The sequence below is a fragment of the Protopterus annectens genome, chromosome 9.part0, assembly GCF_019279795.1.
Source record: "Protopterus annectens isolate FY-2018-M chromosome 9.part0, PAN1.0, whole genome shotgun sequence".
In the NCBI taxonomy this organism is placed as follows: domain Eukaryota; kingdom Metazoa; phylum Chordata; order Ceratodontiformes; family Protopteridae; genus Protopterus; species Protopterus annectens.
Window position 1 is genome coordinate 7,221,842 of NC_056743.1, and position 20,215 is coordinate 7,242,056.

The 20,215-nt window shown below is 44.8% G+C and overlaps 1 protein-coding gene across 2 annotated transcripts in view; it reads left to right on the forward strand.

The window, feature by feature from the left end:
- LOC122811010 (splicing factor, arginine/serine-rich 19-like) overlaps nucleotides 1-20,215 on the forward strand; it is a 1,664,860-nt gene that overhangs the window by 1,170,735 nt on the left and 473,910 nt on the right. For both annotated transcript variants that reach the window (XM_044082522.1, XM_044082523.1), the window contains exon 5: nucleotides 6,869-10,927. In XM_044082522.1, the coding sequence (XP_043938457.1) occupies nucleotides 6,869-10,927 (4,059 nt within the window). The remainder of the gene's footprint in view (nucleotides 1-6,868; nucleotides 10,928-20,215) is intronic.

Consider the following 20,215-nt stretch of genomic DNA (forward strand, 5'->3'; position numbering starts at 1 on the left):
ATTAAGGAATTCCCAATATTATTCTAGCATGTCCAAAGTTCAGTTGTCAATCTCCTCTCCAGTCCAGCTGGTGAATCTGGGAATCTTGAGGCAATGTTACAACTACCTCATGTACACAGACAACCCTCTCCTCCTCCCAACAAATTCCAACCCATGTGAGAGATGCAACCATATAGCCAAACTGGAGGCTAAGTTCTCTCAACTCAGTACTGGCATAACCAGTCAGGAGGAGAAGGAAACCACACTCACTACAATCCCAGTCTCACATAGACCTACCACGACAGCAAACCAAACACATAATCACACAAAAACATACTCGGAGGCTCTAAATAAAGATCTGCCTAAGCAGCAGAGACCTCCAAAGCAGACACCCAAGCAACCGCTACCCCAAAACAAAACACGTGCAACACATATCTCACAAAGCCAGTGTGCCGAACAGTCACAGCCCTTAAGACTAAACAACACACCTGATACACTTGTAATAGGTGACTCTATCGTCAGGCACACTGATGTCCCGCTCACCAGGCTGAACAAGGAGAGGGTCACGGTGAGCAGCCTGTCGGGCGCTAGGATCCGCCACATAAGGCAAGTACAAATATGATTCGGTCATTGTCCATGCCGGTGTGAATGACCTGAGACGTACCTCCCTGGACTACATGAAAAGAGACATAAAGGAGCTCTCTGAGCATGTAGCCCAGGCCGGTATGACCCTGACCTTGAGTAGCATCTTACCCTCACCAAGAATGATGCCACAATATGAAGACAAGATGATCAGTTTCAACAATTGGCTTAAGTACTGGTGTCATTCAAAGGGGATCCAATGCCTGTCAGCTTGGGATGATATGCTCGACAAGCCACGATGCTTCGCTAGGGACGGCTTGCACCTGTCACCCCTGTGCTTTCGGATATTGGCAAAGGGTCTTGCTACCCCCATAGTGCCTTTTTTAGGCAAGGCTCAAAAGACAAACCCACCTCCATAGGTATCACAAAGGGATAAGAAACTAAGAGTAATGCTACTCAACGCCAGAAGTCTAAACCTCAAGATGCACGTACTCGAAACTCTCCTTAGCATGGAGAACATCGATATCTGCGCAGTAACAGAAACCTGGTTCAGGGCTCCCGAGAGCACCCCAGCACTACCAGGTTATACCTCATACCATGCTTTTCGGCCCCAAAACTTGGATCGAACCACAAAAGGAGGGGGGAGTATCGATATTCATCAAAGATACCCACACCTCCAGGTTGGTGGCAAAGCACGAAGCATCAGAGACTATCTATGTGCAACTAACAGTGGGTAAAACTGCCTTCCAGTTTATAGCCTGCTACAGACCACCCTCCCAAACCCAGGAACCCCACTCGGCCTTCCTGAGAACACTGGAAAATATGAAGGTCTCTCCAAACACCATTATATTGGGCGACTTCAACTACCCAAACATAGACTGGGAGCATTACTCTAGCTCCAACACCCTAGCCCAAAGATTCCTAGAATTTATAAACTCAAATGCTATGGAACAACTTGTTACCACTCCCAGAAGAGGGGAAAACATACTGGACCTGATCATCACCAACATGGGGACTCTATGCTCCAGACCAGAAGTGTATCCCTCACTGGTAAGATCAGACCATAAACTAATCTCACTGGATATTCACATCCCGACCCCACCCCCTGCCCAGAAAACCACAGTGAAAAACTTCTCTAAAGCAAATTTCACACTCCTCAAAACCGAGGTGGAATCCTTCAAAGCCCCGGGCCTGTGGAAAATACGCCCAGACCGCAGAATCCTTTATAAACGCATTCTATGAACACCTTCAGGAATGCATGGATCATGCGATCCCAAATAAAACCAAGACCCAATCCTCCAAAGGCAGACGTCCTGTCTGGTGGACCCCAGCCATAAACAAACTGTACAATAAAAGGAGGAAGCTACTAAATGATAGAGCAAAATCCCAAAAAGGGAAGGCATCACTGATCAGTATTAGCAAAAAACTACGGGCACTCATAAAATTGTTTAAGGCTAGCTTCGAGAGAAAAATTGCACAGGACACTAAGGATAATCACAAGGCTTTCTTTAGTTATGTTAGGAACCTGGGTGGTAATTCCCAGATATGCTCAGAATTAGTCCAAAATGACAAAAAATACACTGAACCCACAGACATTGCCAACATCCTAGCTGACAGGTTCTGCGCAAACTTCTCCCCCCCTCCCCACCAAAAGGGCAAATATCTATCCCAGCAGAGTGCTGCCCCCCTGACATTTCAGATGCTCAGGTAAGAGCCGCCCTCTCCAAAGCAAAAAACACAGCATCAGTGGGACCAGACGGTGTCCCGGGCTGCGTCCTACATGAACTCCAAGAAGAGCTAAACCCAAACATAAAACTACTGTTCAATCTCAGCCTTACTACAGGATATGTGCCCAAAGAGTGGCGTACAGCAACAGTGGTCCCTCTCCATAAAGGTGGTGCCTCAACGGATCCAGGAAACTATCGCCCCATAAGCCTGACTAGCTTGGTCTGCAAAGCTATGGAAAGGATCATCATGGACCTCATAAATAAAGATATTGGGGACCTACAGACACTGGATCCTACCCAGTTCGGCTTTAAGGGCAGATCCTGCCTCTTAAACCTGGTTGATTTCTTTGAAACAGTCACCAAGGCCGTTGACGAGGGGAAGGTGGTCCACACAGCCTACCTGGACCTCGCAAAAGCCTTCGATACAATACCCCAGTTGGGCATTATAGATAAGCTCACCAGCTTAAATATAAACCCCTATGTCACTAGATGGATTGCAAACTGGCTCAAGGACAGAACCCACATGGTTAGAATTGCTGGAGCCATGTCAGACTCCAAACCAGTTACAAGTGGTGTCCCACAAGGCTCAGTCCTGGGACCTCTCTTGTTCGGTATATATTTCTCGGAGGTACAGGCCAACATGGAAGGACTGTGGCTGACCAAGTTCGCAGATGACTGCAAACTGGGCACCATAATCGACTCTCCAGCCGACACAAGCATCCTCCAAAAGGGCCTCATAGAAACAGACAACTGGTGCCAGAGCCATGGCCTCAAGCTAAATGCCAAAAAGTGTATAGTCATCCCTTTAGCAAAAACAAAGTGCCCACAAATTACCACATAGGTGGTAATCCATTAAGTACAGAAGAAGTAATTAGGGACCTGGGGACCCAAGTTGATAGCAATCTCTCATTTGACAACCACGTGGCCAAAGTGGTTAGAAAAACATTTTATATAGCCTACCTAATCATGAAGGGATTCACATCTAGATCAGGGGAGGTCATCGTGCCTCTTTACTCATCCCTCATCAGGCCCATAATTGAGTACAATGCCCCTTTTGGGATGTACCTTACCAGACACCTGCAGCAACTGGAAAGACCCCAAAAGTACCTCACCAAGAGGATCAAAGGGCTCAAACAGATGCCATATGCTGCCCATTTAAAGAAACTCCAGCTCTACTCAGTGGCATACCGCCTGTTCAGAGGCGATCTGTGCCTGACGTATAAAGCCATGTCCAACCTGGAATTAATGGACATGCTGCACCTCAGAAAATCCAAATCCCATCGAGCTACGCGCTCGAGAGACTTGAACCTCAGCACTGAAATAAATAGGACATGCTGGAGGGACAGATTCATAACCCAGAGGCTCCCTTCACTCTGGAATAAAATCCCAGTCCAGGTTAGGCAGAGTCCCTCATTGCCTCTATTCAAGAGGAATCTTGATGAGTGGATGGGAGATCGTAGGTTTACCCCGGATATCACTTCTGTGTCACTGTTAGACAGAGGCACAGTATACTAACCTCGAAAAAGGGCATAGCAAAATAAATTTAAAATGGGTGGCGAAAGCCAAGCACATTCTGGCTAGGCTTATAAATGCCCTAGGGCAGATAGCCTAGTATGAACCTAATCCTATTTAGACCCAGCCACCCTACCTCAGCTTTAGGATTCAACCTAAGTGTAATGACTGCAACAGTGAAACACGATGAACATAGTACAGTTGTGTACCTACCATAAATGTAGATGTTCGAGTGTATTCACTGTTGCAGTCCAGGTTACCCACCCACCATCCCTCTTTTTCCTTTGCTGGGACTTATCTGCACTTCTGTATCCTATACAACCTATGTGGTGTATTTGCTTGTAGATGAAGGAAATGTTTATTTTTGTGCATGCATACTTATTGGCATAATTTTCAGCCTACCACTTTGGGGGCACCTGACATCTGGGGCAAGAAAAACTGAAGAAAATGGCTGCATCTTTTTTACCCCTAGCGCACTGACGTCAGGGAAGAGGCAACAGCAACCAACGCCGGACCTAGACTTTGGAATTCAGGCCGACTGTGGGTAGCCTGCCAGCAGGATAACCCAAGTGTAATGACTGCAACAGTGAATACACTCGAACATCTACATTTATGGTAGGTACACAACTGTACTTTCTCATAAGAAGTCGTGTATTATTTATCGACCATGGCATAAGTAAGGACAGTCTAAAATGAAATGGGATAGGTTAATTCAAGCACCAGAAGTGAAATTGGCTAGGTTTAAAATGGCCTGCAAGTGCAGGTAGCATAGTACTTGCGTATGATCCAGGCCTGCTGGAGTTCCTGACTGAGGGCCAAGTACGATCTACATGTCTTAAGAAGTTAATTATTGGAGTTTAAGAGCAGGAGTTGGAAATGGAACTCAGATTTCATCAATAGCACTAAGTGTGTTATTTGCAAAAAGTAGGAGGTTTAAGATTTATTTTTGGAAGTATCTCCGCAGGTATTTTTATACCCCATCTAAGCTACACTTTGTGTTTCCCCAGGTAGGTGTTAGCTGCTGGAGATGCAGGCATATGGGGAAAGAGGTATGTGGAGGTATGTATTTTGGGAGTGCATAGTGTTGGGTAACTTGTACAAGGGAAGTGCAGGAATTATTCATTCAGATTATAGCCAAAATACAACATTAACTTACTGTGCTCCTATCGGAAACATGCCCATAGCTAGAATTAGCTTTCTTCCAGTTGTCATTAGCATTTTATAGTACTGACAGCAAAGAAAGCCATCTGAAGGAAATGGAAGTCATAGAGTCCTCCACAGGTACAAGAAGTGTGAGAGTTTATAAAAGCAGCTTAAGGGGAAGAAGTGTGTGAGCTTACAACAGCAGTTTAGTGAAAAGTGGGAAAAGAAGTGTGTGAGCTTACAGCAGCGGTTTAGGGAAAAGAGGGGAAAGTGTGTGAGCTTACAACAGCAGTTTAGTGAAAAGTGGGAAAGAAGGATGTGAGCTTACAGCAGCGGTTTAGGGAAAAGAGGGGAAAGAAGTGTGTGAGCTTACAACAGCAGTTTAGTGAAAAGTGGGAAAGAAGGATGTGAGCTTACAGCAGCGGTTTAGGGAAAAGACGGGAAAGAAGTGTGTGAGCTTACAGCAGCAGTTTAGGGAAAAGAGGGGAAAGTGTGTGAGCTTACAGCAGCAGTTTAGGGAAATAGGGTAAAGAAGTGTGTGAGCTTACAACAGCAGTTTACTGAAAAGTGGGGAAAGAAGTTTGTGAGATTACAGCAGCGGCTTAGGGAAAAGAAGGGAAAAAAGTGTGACACCTTACAACAGAGGTTTAAGGAAATGGAGGGAGAAAGTTAAGTATCAAAGGAAATGGAAGGGCTTAATAGAATATTGGATGAGTGAAGACTAGTGTGTGTGTATACATACATATGTGTGTATGCGTACATTTGTGTGTTTCTGTATGTGCACGTGTGTGGGGGGGTAGGGTATATGTAATTAACAAGTCAGTTGTGTGGATGAGAAACAGTGTTCTAGTTAATGACCAAGGGGGTCAAGACTTGGGTGCATAAGGAGAGTTACCTGTTACAGCTGTAAAATGTAACTGAAGCATGAGCAGCTTGGTGGACTAATGTCTTTGTTGAAAGTGCTGTCACTGAAAATTGCAAAGAGCAGAAAGGATGTGGTGTGTAAGCAGTTTGATGAAGGTCTAATTTGGTGATTGAAATAAAAACATTCTGGGGGGGGGGGGGGGGCTCTTAAACCATGCTTTTACTAATAGCTATGGCTCCAAGGTTCTTTTTTTCCACACCTTAGAGATGTCGTGTTCCTGAAATAATTAGGCTGCTGTGCCTGGCCAACTCCCAATTTTATGATTTTTGCAGCAGTGTTCTTGATGTACTAATGTTTTATGTCTGTTAGTGGACTTTCACACGTCTACATTGTGAATAGTCACTTAACTGTATTCATTTGAGGGTTCTCATCTGCTGCGTATAGTTCGAGTATCCAGTCTAGTAGTGTGTGTGCACGAAAGTTCAGTCATGCTCATTTTTTAGTTAAAGAAATACTGTTCCCTCAGTAAAATGTTTGTTTGAAAGATATGGAAAAGCATCCACATCTGCCCATGAGGTACCAATAGCCCGAAAGACTTTTTTTAAGCAAGTGTACCAGTAAAAATACATTTTGCCAGTACTGGTCAAGGCCTTGACAATGTAATAATTTGATGCATAAATTTCTGCAAGAGTAAAAGAATGTAATCATTAAGGGCACACTTTGCTTTATCACAGTGTAGGCACACCTTTAAAACCCACCTTATCTGCCATGACTGTTTCTGTCCTCCTTGTGCGTAGCTTTACATGCCTAAATGTTACTGCGTAGTGCTTAGAAACTGCAGTACTGAGCTAGGATTATTTTACCTTGAAGACTGAAGGAGAAAGGAAGACTTCTAAAATGTGTATGTCTACTATTTAGCATGCATAGTTCAGAGGTGTGTAATCTTAAATATTCAGAAGTTGCAGGTATTGTTTTATTGTATTGATATTTGTTAAATACTAATATCATCAGTGATTTACTGCCTCCAGTTATGACGTTGTTTTCTTTTAATTTTGTCTAGCATTTCTTGAGCTGCCTTCTTGTCAGAGAAGAAAGTCGCTGTTTGGAAACAGTACTTCAAATAGTATCCAAAGCTTAGCATACAGGAACAGAACATGTTCGGATTTGCTTCAGAATTTGCCCATCCTTTGCTCCTCTTCCTTGGAATCAATGGACTGCCTGAGGCCTGAGCGGAGTAGAAAGTCAAGGACAGTAGTTTTAAAAGATGTTAATTTGCACCGTCTTGATGTAAGGACTAAGGGTACGGATATAATTACAGAAAACAAATGGTTTCCATCCGTTATGTCTGAAGTGGTGAGGGAACCACATTTGACTGTTGAACAATGCGGTTCAGACTCGTACTTGGATAACTCTTATATTTTTGAAATGGGTAAGGCACCCATGACATTTGTGGATTCCCTTGCAAACAGATTGGCTGGTGATGAAAAAAAGCCAGAAACTTCCAATGTTAATGACTGGGCTGTTGCACTTGGTGGTGGATCTGGAGTGTCCAACGGGCATGAGAGACCTCTGACAGGAGAAGGGGGTTCTACATCTGGCAGTCAACCCTCACAGTCCTTTAGTAGTACTGAGGAAATTGCTGATTCCAATCCTTCCTTTTACTCTCAGAATGTTTCGACTACTTCCAGTGCATATTCCACTGTCGAATATGGTGGGTTGGATATTTACGACCCCTTTCACCCCACAGATGAAGAAAATGGTGAGATGGAGTACGAGCCAGAAGAGTCAGCAGAGGAGCAGCTTAAAGAAGAACATGACGATCAAAAGTATGACCCTTTTGAGCCAACTGGATCAAACCCTAGCTCTCCTGAAAGTAACTCTGCCTTAAATTTTGAAAAGGAATCCTCCCAAGACATGGAAACAAACACAGAAATGCATGTTGACACCCATCAGGAAAGTTCAGAGTGGTGTATTCCCTCTTCAGAAGAAAAAGAAGAGCCTATGGATGGTTTTGCAATTGAACCTTCTACTGTGTCACGTGAAAGTATAATTGAGCCTCTAACCCCAACTGATGCGTACTCCCCAAGTGCTGAGTATGCATCTGAAGAACATGAAGGTATAGTAGAACCTCTGACCCCTACAGATGCATATTCCCCAAGCACCGAATATATATCTGAAGCACATGAAAGTACAGCTGAACCTCTTACTCCAACGGATGCATATTCCCCTAGTGCTGAATATATATCTGAAGAACATGATGGCATAGTTGAACCTCTGACCCCTACAGATGCATATTCCCCAAGTATTGAATGTGTGTCTGATGCACATGAAAGTGTAGCTGAACCACTTACCCCTACAGATGCCTACTCTCCAAGTGCAGAGTTTGAATCTGTCCCACAGGACGATACAATTGAACCTTTGTCTCCTACAGAAGCCTATTCCCCAAGTGTTGAGTATGCATCAGTAGATGATAGTGGCATAGTTGAAGTTGAACCTCTCACCCCCACTGATGCATATTCTCCAATTGAAGTAGAAGATTTGTCTTCTGATTCTGCCCCTGAAGATGAAGCCTCGTGCCAGACTGGCATTGAGTTAAGCCCAGTGTGGAAGTCTGATTGTAACCAGGAAACCCAAAACTTAGAATGTGAACCAGTTCATAATGAAGAGAGAAAAGAACCTGAAAATATGCTGAGTGAGACTGCAGGCACCACTGAAGAACCATGCATCTCTCCAGTACCAGTAGAAGAAAATACATCAGAACAACCTGAGCCTTCATTAACTCCTGAAAAAACAAAAGTAATATCTCTAGAGATCCCTGCTAGTAAGAAAGAGCAAAGAACTCATAAAACATCCGAGAGTGATCACAAAACAAAGAAGGAGGTACGGGTCAGTCCAGAGCGTAGAACAGGTGATGGTGAGGAACCTGAGCACAAACCTTATTCAAGACCACAGAGAATGACCATCACTATTACTGATACAAGATCTCGGCATAAATCACGACATTTTTCTGACAGAAGAGATGAAGGGGATTATCTCTATGTGGACTCAGAAATTGAAGAAGGAGAAATTGTGCAGCCTGAAGAAGACCGTTTTAGTCCTGTGAGAACATTCCGCAGTAGGGGAAGAATCTCTGATCGACCCATTAGAGTAGTAGAAGGAGATGATTTTTTATCACTGCATGCGGATTCTGATGAAGAGAGAGCTTTGCAGATAGACTTTGCTGACGGACAGTCCGATACAAGATGGAAGGGAATAGACTTGAGGAGAAAGATCACAAATCAGAGAAGGGAGAGATATAGGAAGCGTTCAAGATCAAAGACCCCCGTCAAAAAACGTCAAGGGTCACGCTCTGCATCCAGTTCTCGAAGTCGAAAGAAGGCAAAGAAAGCACGCAATAGATCTAAATCTGTAGAAAGAAAACATTCAAAGTCTAAAGAGGCTCGTTCTAAGGCTAAATCAGCAACACGCAGAAAAAAATCTAAGTCTCGGGATCGCAAGCAATCTGGCTCTAAATCACGTCGTAAGGTGTCAAGATCCCATTCTCGAGATCATAGGAGATCACGATCCTGGTCCCCTTCACTTAGCACCAGTGTTTCAATTGTTGATTCTTCACGAACATCAGCAGAAAGGCGAAGAAGCAGACGGTCTAGATCAAAAGGCAAAGTCTACCCAAAATCACGATCTGCCAGTGATGACAGGGCCAGAAAAAATAAATATAGGGACAAGCATCATGCAGATGATAAAAGCCACAAAAGGAAACGGTCTATATCAAAATCAAGGGACAGAGAAAGGAGATCAGATAATTATTCAAGAAGGTCAAAAGAAAGGCACGAAAAAGATAAAGATCTGAAGAGAGACCGTTATTCTGCTATTGACAGAAAGCCAGAAATATCCTTAACAGATAGGAGAAGGGACAGTAGAGGGGTTGTGCCCCCTTCAATTCAGGACCTAAATGATGACCTTTATACAATCAAGAGAACAATAACTGTAAATCGTGATGACCGACTGGATGACCACAGTGATTTATTGGATTCTTTGGAGAGAGGTGGCAGACGAGAAGTCCTTTATGACTCTGAAGGTTTAAGTTTTGAAACCAGCTTTTCTGACCGGGAACATCCAGATGACAGAGATAGCAAGGGCAACCGACTGTTGGGTAGACATTTAAGTAAACTTGAAAGCGGGAAAAGGAGAAGTGATTATGACAAGAGATGGAAGGAGGAGGATTACAAATTGAAATTGTCCAGGGAGACCGAGCGGAAGCGATCCCGCGGTGAAGAGAAGTCCAGCCGGGAAAAACGCAAAAAGAAAGTAAGAGAGTCAGTAGACTTGGACATTGTCAAAGCTGAAAAAGAAAGAGTGTATACAGAAAAAGAAAAAACTGGTAAGAAAATTAAGTCTGGTCACAAGAATGGAAAAGAAGGGCCAACACGGAAGGTCAAACTTCAGTCTAAAGTGGCTGTCTTGATTCGTGAAGGTGTCAGTAGCACTACCTCAGTTAAAGAGGCTGGATCCATTGGAGTAAAGTTTAGTCGAGATAGAGAGAGCCGGTCACCTTTTATTAAATCAGAAGAGAATGTGGACAACTTGACAGTCACCCGACCAAAGATGGAGATTCCAGACACTAAAGAAGTTGTTGTAAAACCTAAGAAAGTGAAAATTGTCAAGGTTAAGACGGGTGTCAAAAAGGTTAAGGCAGTTGCAGCACAGGGCAAGTTAAAAGGGCCAGAAAAGAAAAAGAAAAAACTAAAGCCAAAGGGTACTTTGAAGAAGTCAAAAGCAGACAGTTGCAGCAAGGAGCCTTCCAGTCCAGCAGTAGTAAAGGCAGAGTCTCCATGGTCTGATTCCGAAAAGTCTGACAATAAGGGGAAGCCACCCAGTCCACCCAAAGCAGCAAATGAGCAAGAGTTAACCCCAGATTCTCAGACTGTTGACAGTAGCTGTAAGACTCCAGATGTTTCCTTGCAACCAGAGGAGCCAAAGGAGGAGCAGAAGATTTCAGAGGTCCCTGTGGTTGACAGTCTGTCAGAAGTGAATGAGGAGCAGGCACGAAGCTCAGGAGCAACTACTGTGCCATGGAATCTGCAAACTGGAATGGACACTGCAAGTGGAGTGTTAGCCTGTAAGTAACATATAGATAGCGTATTATGCTGCAGTATATGAAGTCTTAACCTCTAACATTTGCTTTTTTAATTTATTGTTCAAGTTCAGATGTTGCTCTTTATAGGTTTTGTTATAGTAACTGTGTATACATGCAGTATTCATACATGCACACATTACAGAGATGTATGTGCATCCTGTAGAATTTCTTTGCCTTTTTACCAGTTCCACAGAACATTTGAGAAAAGCTTTGTTGATACATCCATAAGTTGTAGCAAGCAGCACTATATTTGTTTTCATTTGGAGGAGCTTGAGTTCCATTCAGAATTCAGTTTACTGTTGTCTTTGTTTTGTAGTTGCACATGAAATGTAACATCAGGAGCCTTCTGTCTGGTTATGTGGTTTGATTCATCCTGTCCTCCAGTTAACATTCAGTATGAAGTTCTTGTACTTTCAACTTGGATGTGGTGTATTCTGATGATGATGATGTGCACAGATTGCATTAGCAGGCACTTGCCCAGTGCTTGCTAGTTCTTTTTGGACAGTATTGTAATTCACATCTCATGCCTTTATACCTTGGTAGCTGTTCTGATCACATCATCGGTGCACTAATTGCTGCAGTTTATCTGAATCTGATACTGGATAACAGAAGGATGTCCTTCACAGGACTGATGGAAAGGTCCCTATCGATGCACTTGTGGGTAAGCCAGAGTTTCTTAACCTGGAGTTCCCCCCACAAAAGATTGACTAGTGCTTACCTTTCCAGAAATAAATCTGTTTTTCCTGCCATTTCTCAGTCTATGCTAAGACAAGGATCATGTCTGATTAGTAGGGACTCATTGATGTTCATCGTGCATACAGCTGCAGTCATAACAGATGGGTTATCCTGCCGTCAGGCGGGTCCTCGGTCGGCCGAATTCCAAAGTCTAGGTCCAGCGTCGGTTGTCATCGCTTCTTCCCTGACGTCAGCGTGGCAGGGGTATAAAAGAACAGCCGACGCCATTTTCTTCAGTCTTTCTTGCCGCGCGGTGCCCGAAGCAGAAGCAGTTCGCAAGTGCCGGTCGGCCAGCTCCTGAGATTTACGAAAGTATTTCAGCCGAAGTATTCTTGAAAGCTAAGTACCCCGTTGGGGAAACTTTTCTTGCCTCTGACCGATGTCAGACAAAGTTAATAATTGTATTTCATGTGGGAAGCAAATACCGCATAAGGATTTCCACTCTTTCTGTATACCTTGCTTAGGCCCAGACCACGACGTCTCGGCCTGCAGTTTTTGTGCTAGATTCAACAAGCGCACTATTAAGCGTCGGCGGAGTTTACCATTCACTTTTTTGGCAGAAAATTCAATTATATTATGTCGGATACTCCGACTCCAGTTTTGAGCAAAAAAACGCAAAGATAAGGACCGACATACGAGGTCCGCACCACCTACTGAAACCACACCAAGGCTGACTACAGGTTCTCTGGTACTCAGCGAGGCACCTACGCAGCCCCTGAGTACCGATGACAATGCATTACCGGTGTTTTCTGTACCCGAGGTCACAGGCTCCTCGGCCCCCATTCCTACTACAGATACCGACGCCACTCCTGGCGGGGAAACTCAGAATTTAGACAGGCCTGCCATTTCTCAAGGGGCCTTCCTCCTTCTGTATTAAAGCCTTCACTAAATCTAAAGCAGCCATGAAAACCAAAAAACAGGTTCCTCAGACCCCCTCTCAAGGCACCATGCCTAAAAACCAGATGCTTAAAATGGCTGAGGATTTGATTACTCTTATCAGGGGTTCTCAACCCCCCTCTGACAAAAGGCCCAGATTAGAGGAAGACTACCCTTCCTCAGATCAAGCTTCTATTACCTCAGAACTATCTGAGGACCAGGATTATACCTATTCTCCATTCGAAGACTCTGATGCTGAGGAGTCTATTCCCTCGGTCTCCCCCCCTGAGGACTTCTCTTTTGGGGAAACCCTGCATACATTGAGGGAACACTTTCACTGGGAAGGCCAAGATTACTCAGATTCCAAGAAAAGGCTCAAGGAATTTCTTCAGCTCCCCCAGCATAGGCCTCTGGCTATCCCTCCTGTTTTAGATATATTGGCTGATGTGTACACAGAAGCCAGCCTTAATCCAGATTCTTTGCCTCCAGCTCCTGTTAAACCAGACTGGTATTACCGGGTTCCTGATTCTCACCAGTTCCTATATAAAAGCCATACTGCTGACCCCGAAACAATTTCACAGGGTCCCAAGGGAATTAAGGCCTCTACTGCTAAAAACCCATTACCTTCAGAGAGAGATTCTAGAGCTTTAGAAAGGTGGGGGAAAAAGGTGTATACCTCGGCCACTTTAACCATGAGGGCATTAAACTGTCAGTTCCATATGTTAAAGTATCAACAGTTTTTGATATCTCAGCTGAAAAGCAAGATGACACAACCAGAACAACCAGATTTAAGAGTTGCAGGATTTGTTGCATGGTGCAGAGCAAGTGGGTAAACATACCTTGCAGTGTGGTTTTGATGCTTTAGGGGCCTCATGTAGAGCTGCTGTTACAGGGTCTGTTATATGTAGGCATGCTTGGCTCAAAGAGCAAACCTTACCAGATCATGTCAAAGCTAAATTATTAGATACACCTCTTCAAAAAGATGTATTGTTTGGTGTTAAAGCTGAGGAGGTGCTAAAGAAAATGGAGGAAAAAGCGAAATCAATGCAAACAGTGAAAGATTTCCTGCAGGTACAACCTCTACGTTTCAGCAGAAACTGACCTTCAAAAAATTGGTCCTTTCCAGCCACGGACAGACCTCAAAGGGGCAGATACAGATGCCCAAGGGGTAGAGGGCAACCTGAAGGATCTTTCAGAGCCAGACAGTGGCAAGCACCCAACCCCAAGAGGTGGAGAAGATAGATCACAGTCTTTTAGAAAACAGACACAATGACTTCCCCCTACACCTGCCAAGCAAAGCTTTAATGGCAGCACCTTTGGGCAGAAAACTGACATTATTCTCAAAAATTTGGCATATTGTTACAAAAGAAAATGGATTCTGGATATTATAGACAGAGGCTACAGGTTCCACTTTCACACCCTTCCAAAAATGAGAGGCATGCCAAACCTGCCACAAAATCAAAGGGCAGAGGCACAAAAACAAATTTCAGCTCTCATAGACAAGAAAGCAATTCAAGAGGTACCTGCAAAAGAACAAGGTCAAGGGTTTTATTCCAGGCTGTACCTGGTACCAAGGAAAGACAAAGATTGGAGACCTATCTTAGACCTATCCATCCTAGACACATATCTACAGGTGCCAAAATTCAAGATGCTCACATTACAGCAGCTTCTTCCCATGCTGGGCAAGGAGTCTTGGCTGGTAACATTGGACCTCAAGGAGGCATACCTGCATGTCCCTATCAGACAAGATTGCAGAAGATACCTCAGATTTCTTGCAGGTTCAACCCATTACCAATTCTCTGCATTGCCCTTTGGCTTATCTACTGCGCCCAGAGTGTTTACGAAATGCCTGGCATCAGTAATCGCCTTCTGCAGACTACAAGGGATACAAATCTACCCATATCTGGATGACTGCCTGATCCAAGCGGACAGCAAGGACATACTACTGCAGCACCTGGCGTTTGTAATCAAACTGTTGAACTTCCTGGGATACACAGTCAACAAAAAGAAATCAAAACTAATACCCTCTCAGCAAATAATTTTCCTGGGTGCCAGCTTGGATACAACCACCCAGATGGCCTACCTCACACCAGACAAACAAGGGCAACTGTCTCAATACTTCAGAAAAATGGCAACTTACACCAGGCTAACTGCAAGGAAAGTCCTGCAGGCTCTGGGATTCATGGCATCTTGCATCCTACTAATCCCATGTGCAAAGTTGCATATGAGGAAACTTCAATGGTACCTAAAAAACTTATGGTCTCAACACAGCCACAGCTTGGAAGCAATTATACCACTCATTCCATGCCTTCAAAAGGAATTTATGTGGTGGGCTCAAGCTTGCCAAAGAAACACAGGTCTTCCTTTCTGTGTACCTCAAGCAACTCAAATCATCACAACAGATGCCTCAGACTACGCCTGGGGAGCACACATGACAGATCAGTGCATTCAGGGAAAATGGACCCGAAAAGAGAAGCACCTGCACATCAACCAAAAGGAAATGCTAGCCGTGCAAAAGGCTATTATGACCTTCAAAGACCTACTGCATCCAGGCCAGGTATTGATAAGGACAGACAACACCACAGTGATGTGGTACATAAACAAACAGGGGGGAATTCATTCATACCCCCTGTGCAGGCAAGCCATGACCCTATGGGACATAGCACTGGAATTGCAAATTCAACTACAGGCACAATTCCTGACAGGGAAGGAAAACACACTGGCAGACAACCTAAGCAGAAATATGACAGATCCGCACGAATGGAAGTTGCATCCTCAAGTTTTCACAAAGATAACTCAGACTTGGGGACAGCCAGACATAGATCTCTTTGCTACCCACAGAAATTGCCAGTTGAAAATATTTTGTTCAAGGACCTATCATCCACAGGCCTGGAAAGTGGACGCACTTTCCTTCAATTGGGCAATATTGACAGTCTATGCCTTCCCGCCTCTTCCTCTGCTGCCCAAAGTTCTATTAAAAGCCAGAGCAGAGAGGCTGAAATTGATTCTCATCGCTCCAGACTGGCCAAGACAACACTGGTATCCGCTCCTGAGGAGCCTGACACATTCCCCACCATGGATCCTACCTCTAGTCCCTCTTCTGCTGTCCCAGCACAACTACAAAACCCTTCACAGCCATCTCAAAACTCTAAATCTAGCTGCATGGAGAATTCCTTGATTTCCCAACAATTTCTCCTCTCCAAGGAGGTGCAGGATATCATCTTGGAGGCCAGATGACCTTCTACTAGAAAGGCTTACTCCGCCAAATGGAAACTATTTTGTGCCTGGAATCTAGAAAAGGGACAGAATCCTTGGGTGATAAATATACCTCAAATTTTACAGTACCTAGCTGAGATGTTAAACAATGGACTTTCCTTCTCCTCCATCAAAATCCACGCTCCAGCCATTTCTGCACAATACAACACAGATACTCCTTTATTCTCTCATCCTCTCTTAAGGCAGTTCCTCAGAGGGGCAAAGAATATAAAACCCCCAAGGAAACCACCAGTCCCTACTTGGGACCTCAACTTCGTATTGGAAAAGCTGACCCTTCCTCCCTTCGAGCAAGCTTCTTCAACAGGGTTACAGTACTTGTCATGGAAAACAGCCTTTCTTCTGGCTATCACCTCAGCACGCAGGGTTTCGGAGCTACAGGCCCTCATGGCTGTGCAACCATTCATCATTTTCCATCAGGACAGATTTTCCTTATGAACCAACCCTACCTTTATGCCAAAGGTAGTATCCAGTGTAGCTTTGAATCAGACTATCCACTTACCTACCTTTTATCCTAATCCACAAAACAAAGGGGAAAGACTACTACATTCCTTGGAAATTCACAGACAACTTTGTTACTATTTGGACAGGACAAAACCATTCAGGAAATCTGAGCAACTCTTTGTGTCCTATGCTGCAGGTGCTCAAGGAAAGGCTATTTCCAAACAGACAATTTCAAAGTGGATAGCCCACTACATACACTTTTGTTACACATTTCATGGCAAAACTGTGCCTGCATGCATCAGATCCCACTCCACCAGAGCCACAGCTACTTCTGCAGCCTTCCTCAGGGGGGTCCCTACCAAGGACATTTTGGAAGCAGCCACCTGGAGTTCAGTGCACACCTTTCTCCAAGCACTATCACCTCCCACTATACTCAAAATCTAGACCGGGCTTTGCCACAGCAGTCTTGCAGGGCATCCTAGCCCCTCCTAGTTCCACTTAGTGCCTAGCACCCTTACTTAGCTTTGGGATTCTACCCATCTGTTATGACTGCAGCTGTATGCACGATGAACATAGTACAGTTTTGTACCTACCATAAATGTAGATGTTCGAGTGCTCATACAGCTGCAGTCCAGGTTTCCCTCCCTCCATCCCCTCTTAGGACAGGCCTTATGACAAACGCTTTTCATATAACCTTTTTGGGGTATTCCTTTATGGTGTATTTGCTTGCAAGTACTGTTTTTGATTTATCAACATTGCATCTTTTCATAACATTATGTTTGCCTTCCTTCTGGGCCACCTGACATCTGGGGCAAGAAAAACTGAAGAAAATGGCGTCTGCTGCCTCTTTTATACCCCTGCCGTGCTGACGTCAGGGAAGAAGCGGCAACAACCGACGCCGGACCTAGACTTTGGAATTCGGCTGACCGAGGACCCGCCTAACGGCAGGATAAACCCATCTGTTATGACTGCAGCTGTATGAGCACTCGGAACATCTACATTTATGGTAGGTACAAAACTGTACTTTCTAGTGAGCTGCGAGAGTTTTATGCTAGAAGCCTGGGTGCAGCACGCACACATCTCCAACCCCGGGATATGCAACTAAAACTTTCATAATCTCTTTTCCAGGTTAAGCTCATTTGGGTTTGGATTCATTCTGCCTGGCATCTAGGGCACCCAGAGACAATTTCTTTTTCTTTCTTTTGCAGCACAGTTTTTTTCTTTATTTGGGAAAAGCCATTGGCAGAGAAGCCAACAGACAAGATGACTGTTTGTGAGACATTTAGTCACGGGTGCATAATTTCTCTCATTAGGGATTTCACTCTGATGCTCATACACTGGCATTTGTGTTGTCCGATGCCAGAGTACACCCTTGTATTATCCTGTTGTAGGGACTATCTGAGAGCATTTGGGCCACCTCCTGGGGAGTCCTTTAAGTTGTGAGGTCCCCATTTATTTGACAGCTGAAGTTTCTGAACGCCCGATATTCATCATAGTCAGTGTAGCAGTATTAAGTCTTGGGACTTCCTGCTATGCAGAAGTCCATGACCAGTCCCTTGCTAGCCAGTGTCAGGATGTTGGGGCTCTATATAAAGGGTCATTGGCCAGCACTGTCTTCAGTTCTTTCTTGCTTTGTCAGTTTGTTGCACAAGACCACTTCTGCCCAGGTCTCAACACAGGACTAGTCAAGCTGGAGCAGGACTTGATGGATTTCATGAAGTCTATGTAGCCCACCCTGGAAAGGGAACCTATGGTGAAAGTCTTCCAGGGTGGGGGGGGGGGGGATCTCCCACCAGGGAGACTCTGAATTGTCAAAGTCAGAAAATGAGGATGAACTTGCTTCTGTGGAACATTTCCACTCTTAGCAGTTTTTGGATTCTGACTCTGAAGGCACCTTGTCATCAGTCTCGCCACCTGATGGCTTATCTTTTGGAGATACCCTGCTTAGAACAAATGAATCCTTTTGCTGGGAGTTTAGTCTCCAGGCTCAAGCCAGTTGGAGGACTATTGAGTTTGCCTGCACCTAGACCCCTAATGTAAAATTGTTCAATCTCGCCTTCATTCTTACTGATGGGTTAGGAGCCAATCCTATGCTCCGAGTCAGCCAAATTGCAAAGCTCGAGGTCTCGAACAGTTTGAGGCCTAAACCCTATCCCACAATGCACCTCTACTTTCCCTAGATCTAGTTTGCCGCTGCAGCTGATCGTGCGTTTCTCTACAGCTCAGGCCGTTGGAGAGAGAAGTTCTTCTTTTTGTGGAAAAAATTTCAAAATAATTCTATATTTACTAGTTATTTAGAGTTTACATAAGCTTGTGGTTAGGATAGTTTATCTGTTTTACAGATTATCTTGCCCTTTTGGTCATAAAACCATCTTTCTCGTTGTTGGGCGTTGGCCTTTTTTGTTTCTGTGATAAGTTGCTAGGCTTATTTTGCCCTATCCTGTAGCCAAGTTAGGTTTTTTGCAGATGTTCATCGTGCATACAGCTGCAGTCATAACAGTTGGGTTCTCCTGCCGTCAGGCGGGTCCTCGGTCGGCCGAATTCCAAAGTCTAGGTCCGGCGTCGGTTGTCGTCACTTCTTCCCTGACGTCCGTGCGCCAGGGGTATAAAAGAACCAGCCGACTCCATTTTCCCCAGTCTTTCTTGCCGAGTGGTGCCCGAAGCAGAAGCAGTTCGCAAGTGCCGGTCGACCAGCTCCTGAAATTACGAAAATTTTGCAACCGAAGTCTTATTGAAAGCTAAGTACCCTGTTGGGGAAACTTTTCTTGCCTCAGACCAATGTCAGACAAAGTTAATAATTGTATTTGTTGTGGGAAGCAAATACCGCATAAGGATTTTCATTCCCTTTGCATTCCTTGCTTAGGCCCAGACCACGACGTCTCGGTCTGTCGTTTTTGTGCTACATTCAACAAACGCACCATTAAGCGTCGGGCGGAGTTCGCCCAGCACTATTTTGGCAAAAAATTTAACTATATTATGTCATCGGATACTCCGACTCCAGTTTTGTCTAAAAAAACGCAAAGATAAGGACCGACACACGAGGTCCGCGGCCTCTATCGACACCACACCAAAGCCGACTACAGGTGGTCCGGTTCTCAGCGAGGCGCCTACGCAGCCCCTGCCTACCGACGACACTTCATTGGCGGTGTCTTCTGTGCCCGAGGTCGCAGGCTCCTCGGCCCACACCCTGACTACAGATACCGAAGCCACTCTTGGTGGTGAATCTCAAAATGTAGACAGTTCTGCCTCCTCTCAAGGTGTCTTCAGACCTTCCTCTTCTTTTTCTATCAAGGCTTTCACTAAGTCTAAAGCAGCCATGCTTTCTAAGAGACAAGCTCCACAGGGCCCTTCTCCAGGCCCTATGCCTAAGAAACAGATGCTTAAAATGGCTGAGAATTTGATTACTCTTATCAGGGGATGTCCTTCAAGGATGCATCTGCAGTCCTAACATATGGGTTGTCCTGCCTCAGGCAGCCCTTCGGTCGGCCGGATTCCAAAGTCTGGGTCTGGCCTCGGCTGATGTCGCACTTCACCCGACGTCATAGCTGCTGTGTATTGGGTATAAAGGCATCAGCCGACACCATTTTCCTCAGTCTTTCTTGCCGCGTGGTGCCCGAAGCAGAAGCTGTTCTCAAGTGCCGGTCGGTCAGATCCAGAGATTTCTACTACCGAAGACTTCTAAAAAAGCTAAGTACCCCGTTGGGGACTCTTTCTTGCCTCAGCCGATGTCAGACAAAGTAAATAATTGTTTAACTTGTGGGAAACAAATACCTCATAAGGATTTCCACTCTTACTGCCTTCCTTGTTTAGGCCCAGACCACGACGTATCAGCTTGTCTAGCCTGTGCTTCCTTCAACCGACGGACGCTTAGACGTCGGTCGGAGTTTGCAGAGGAGTTTTTTGGTCCCGCTTTTGCATACAAAATGCCGTCGGAGACTCCGA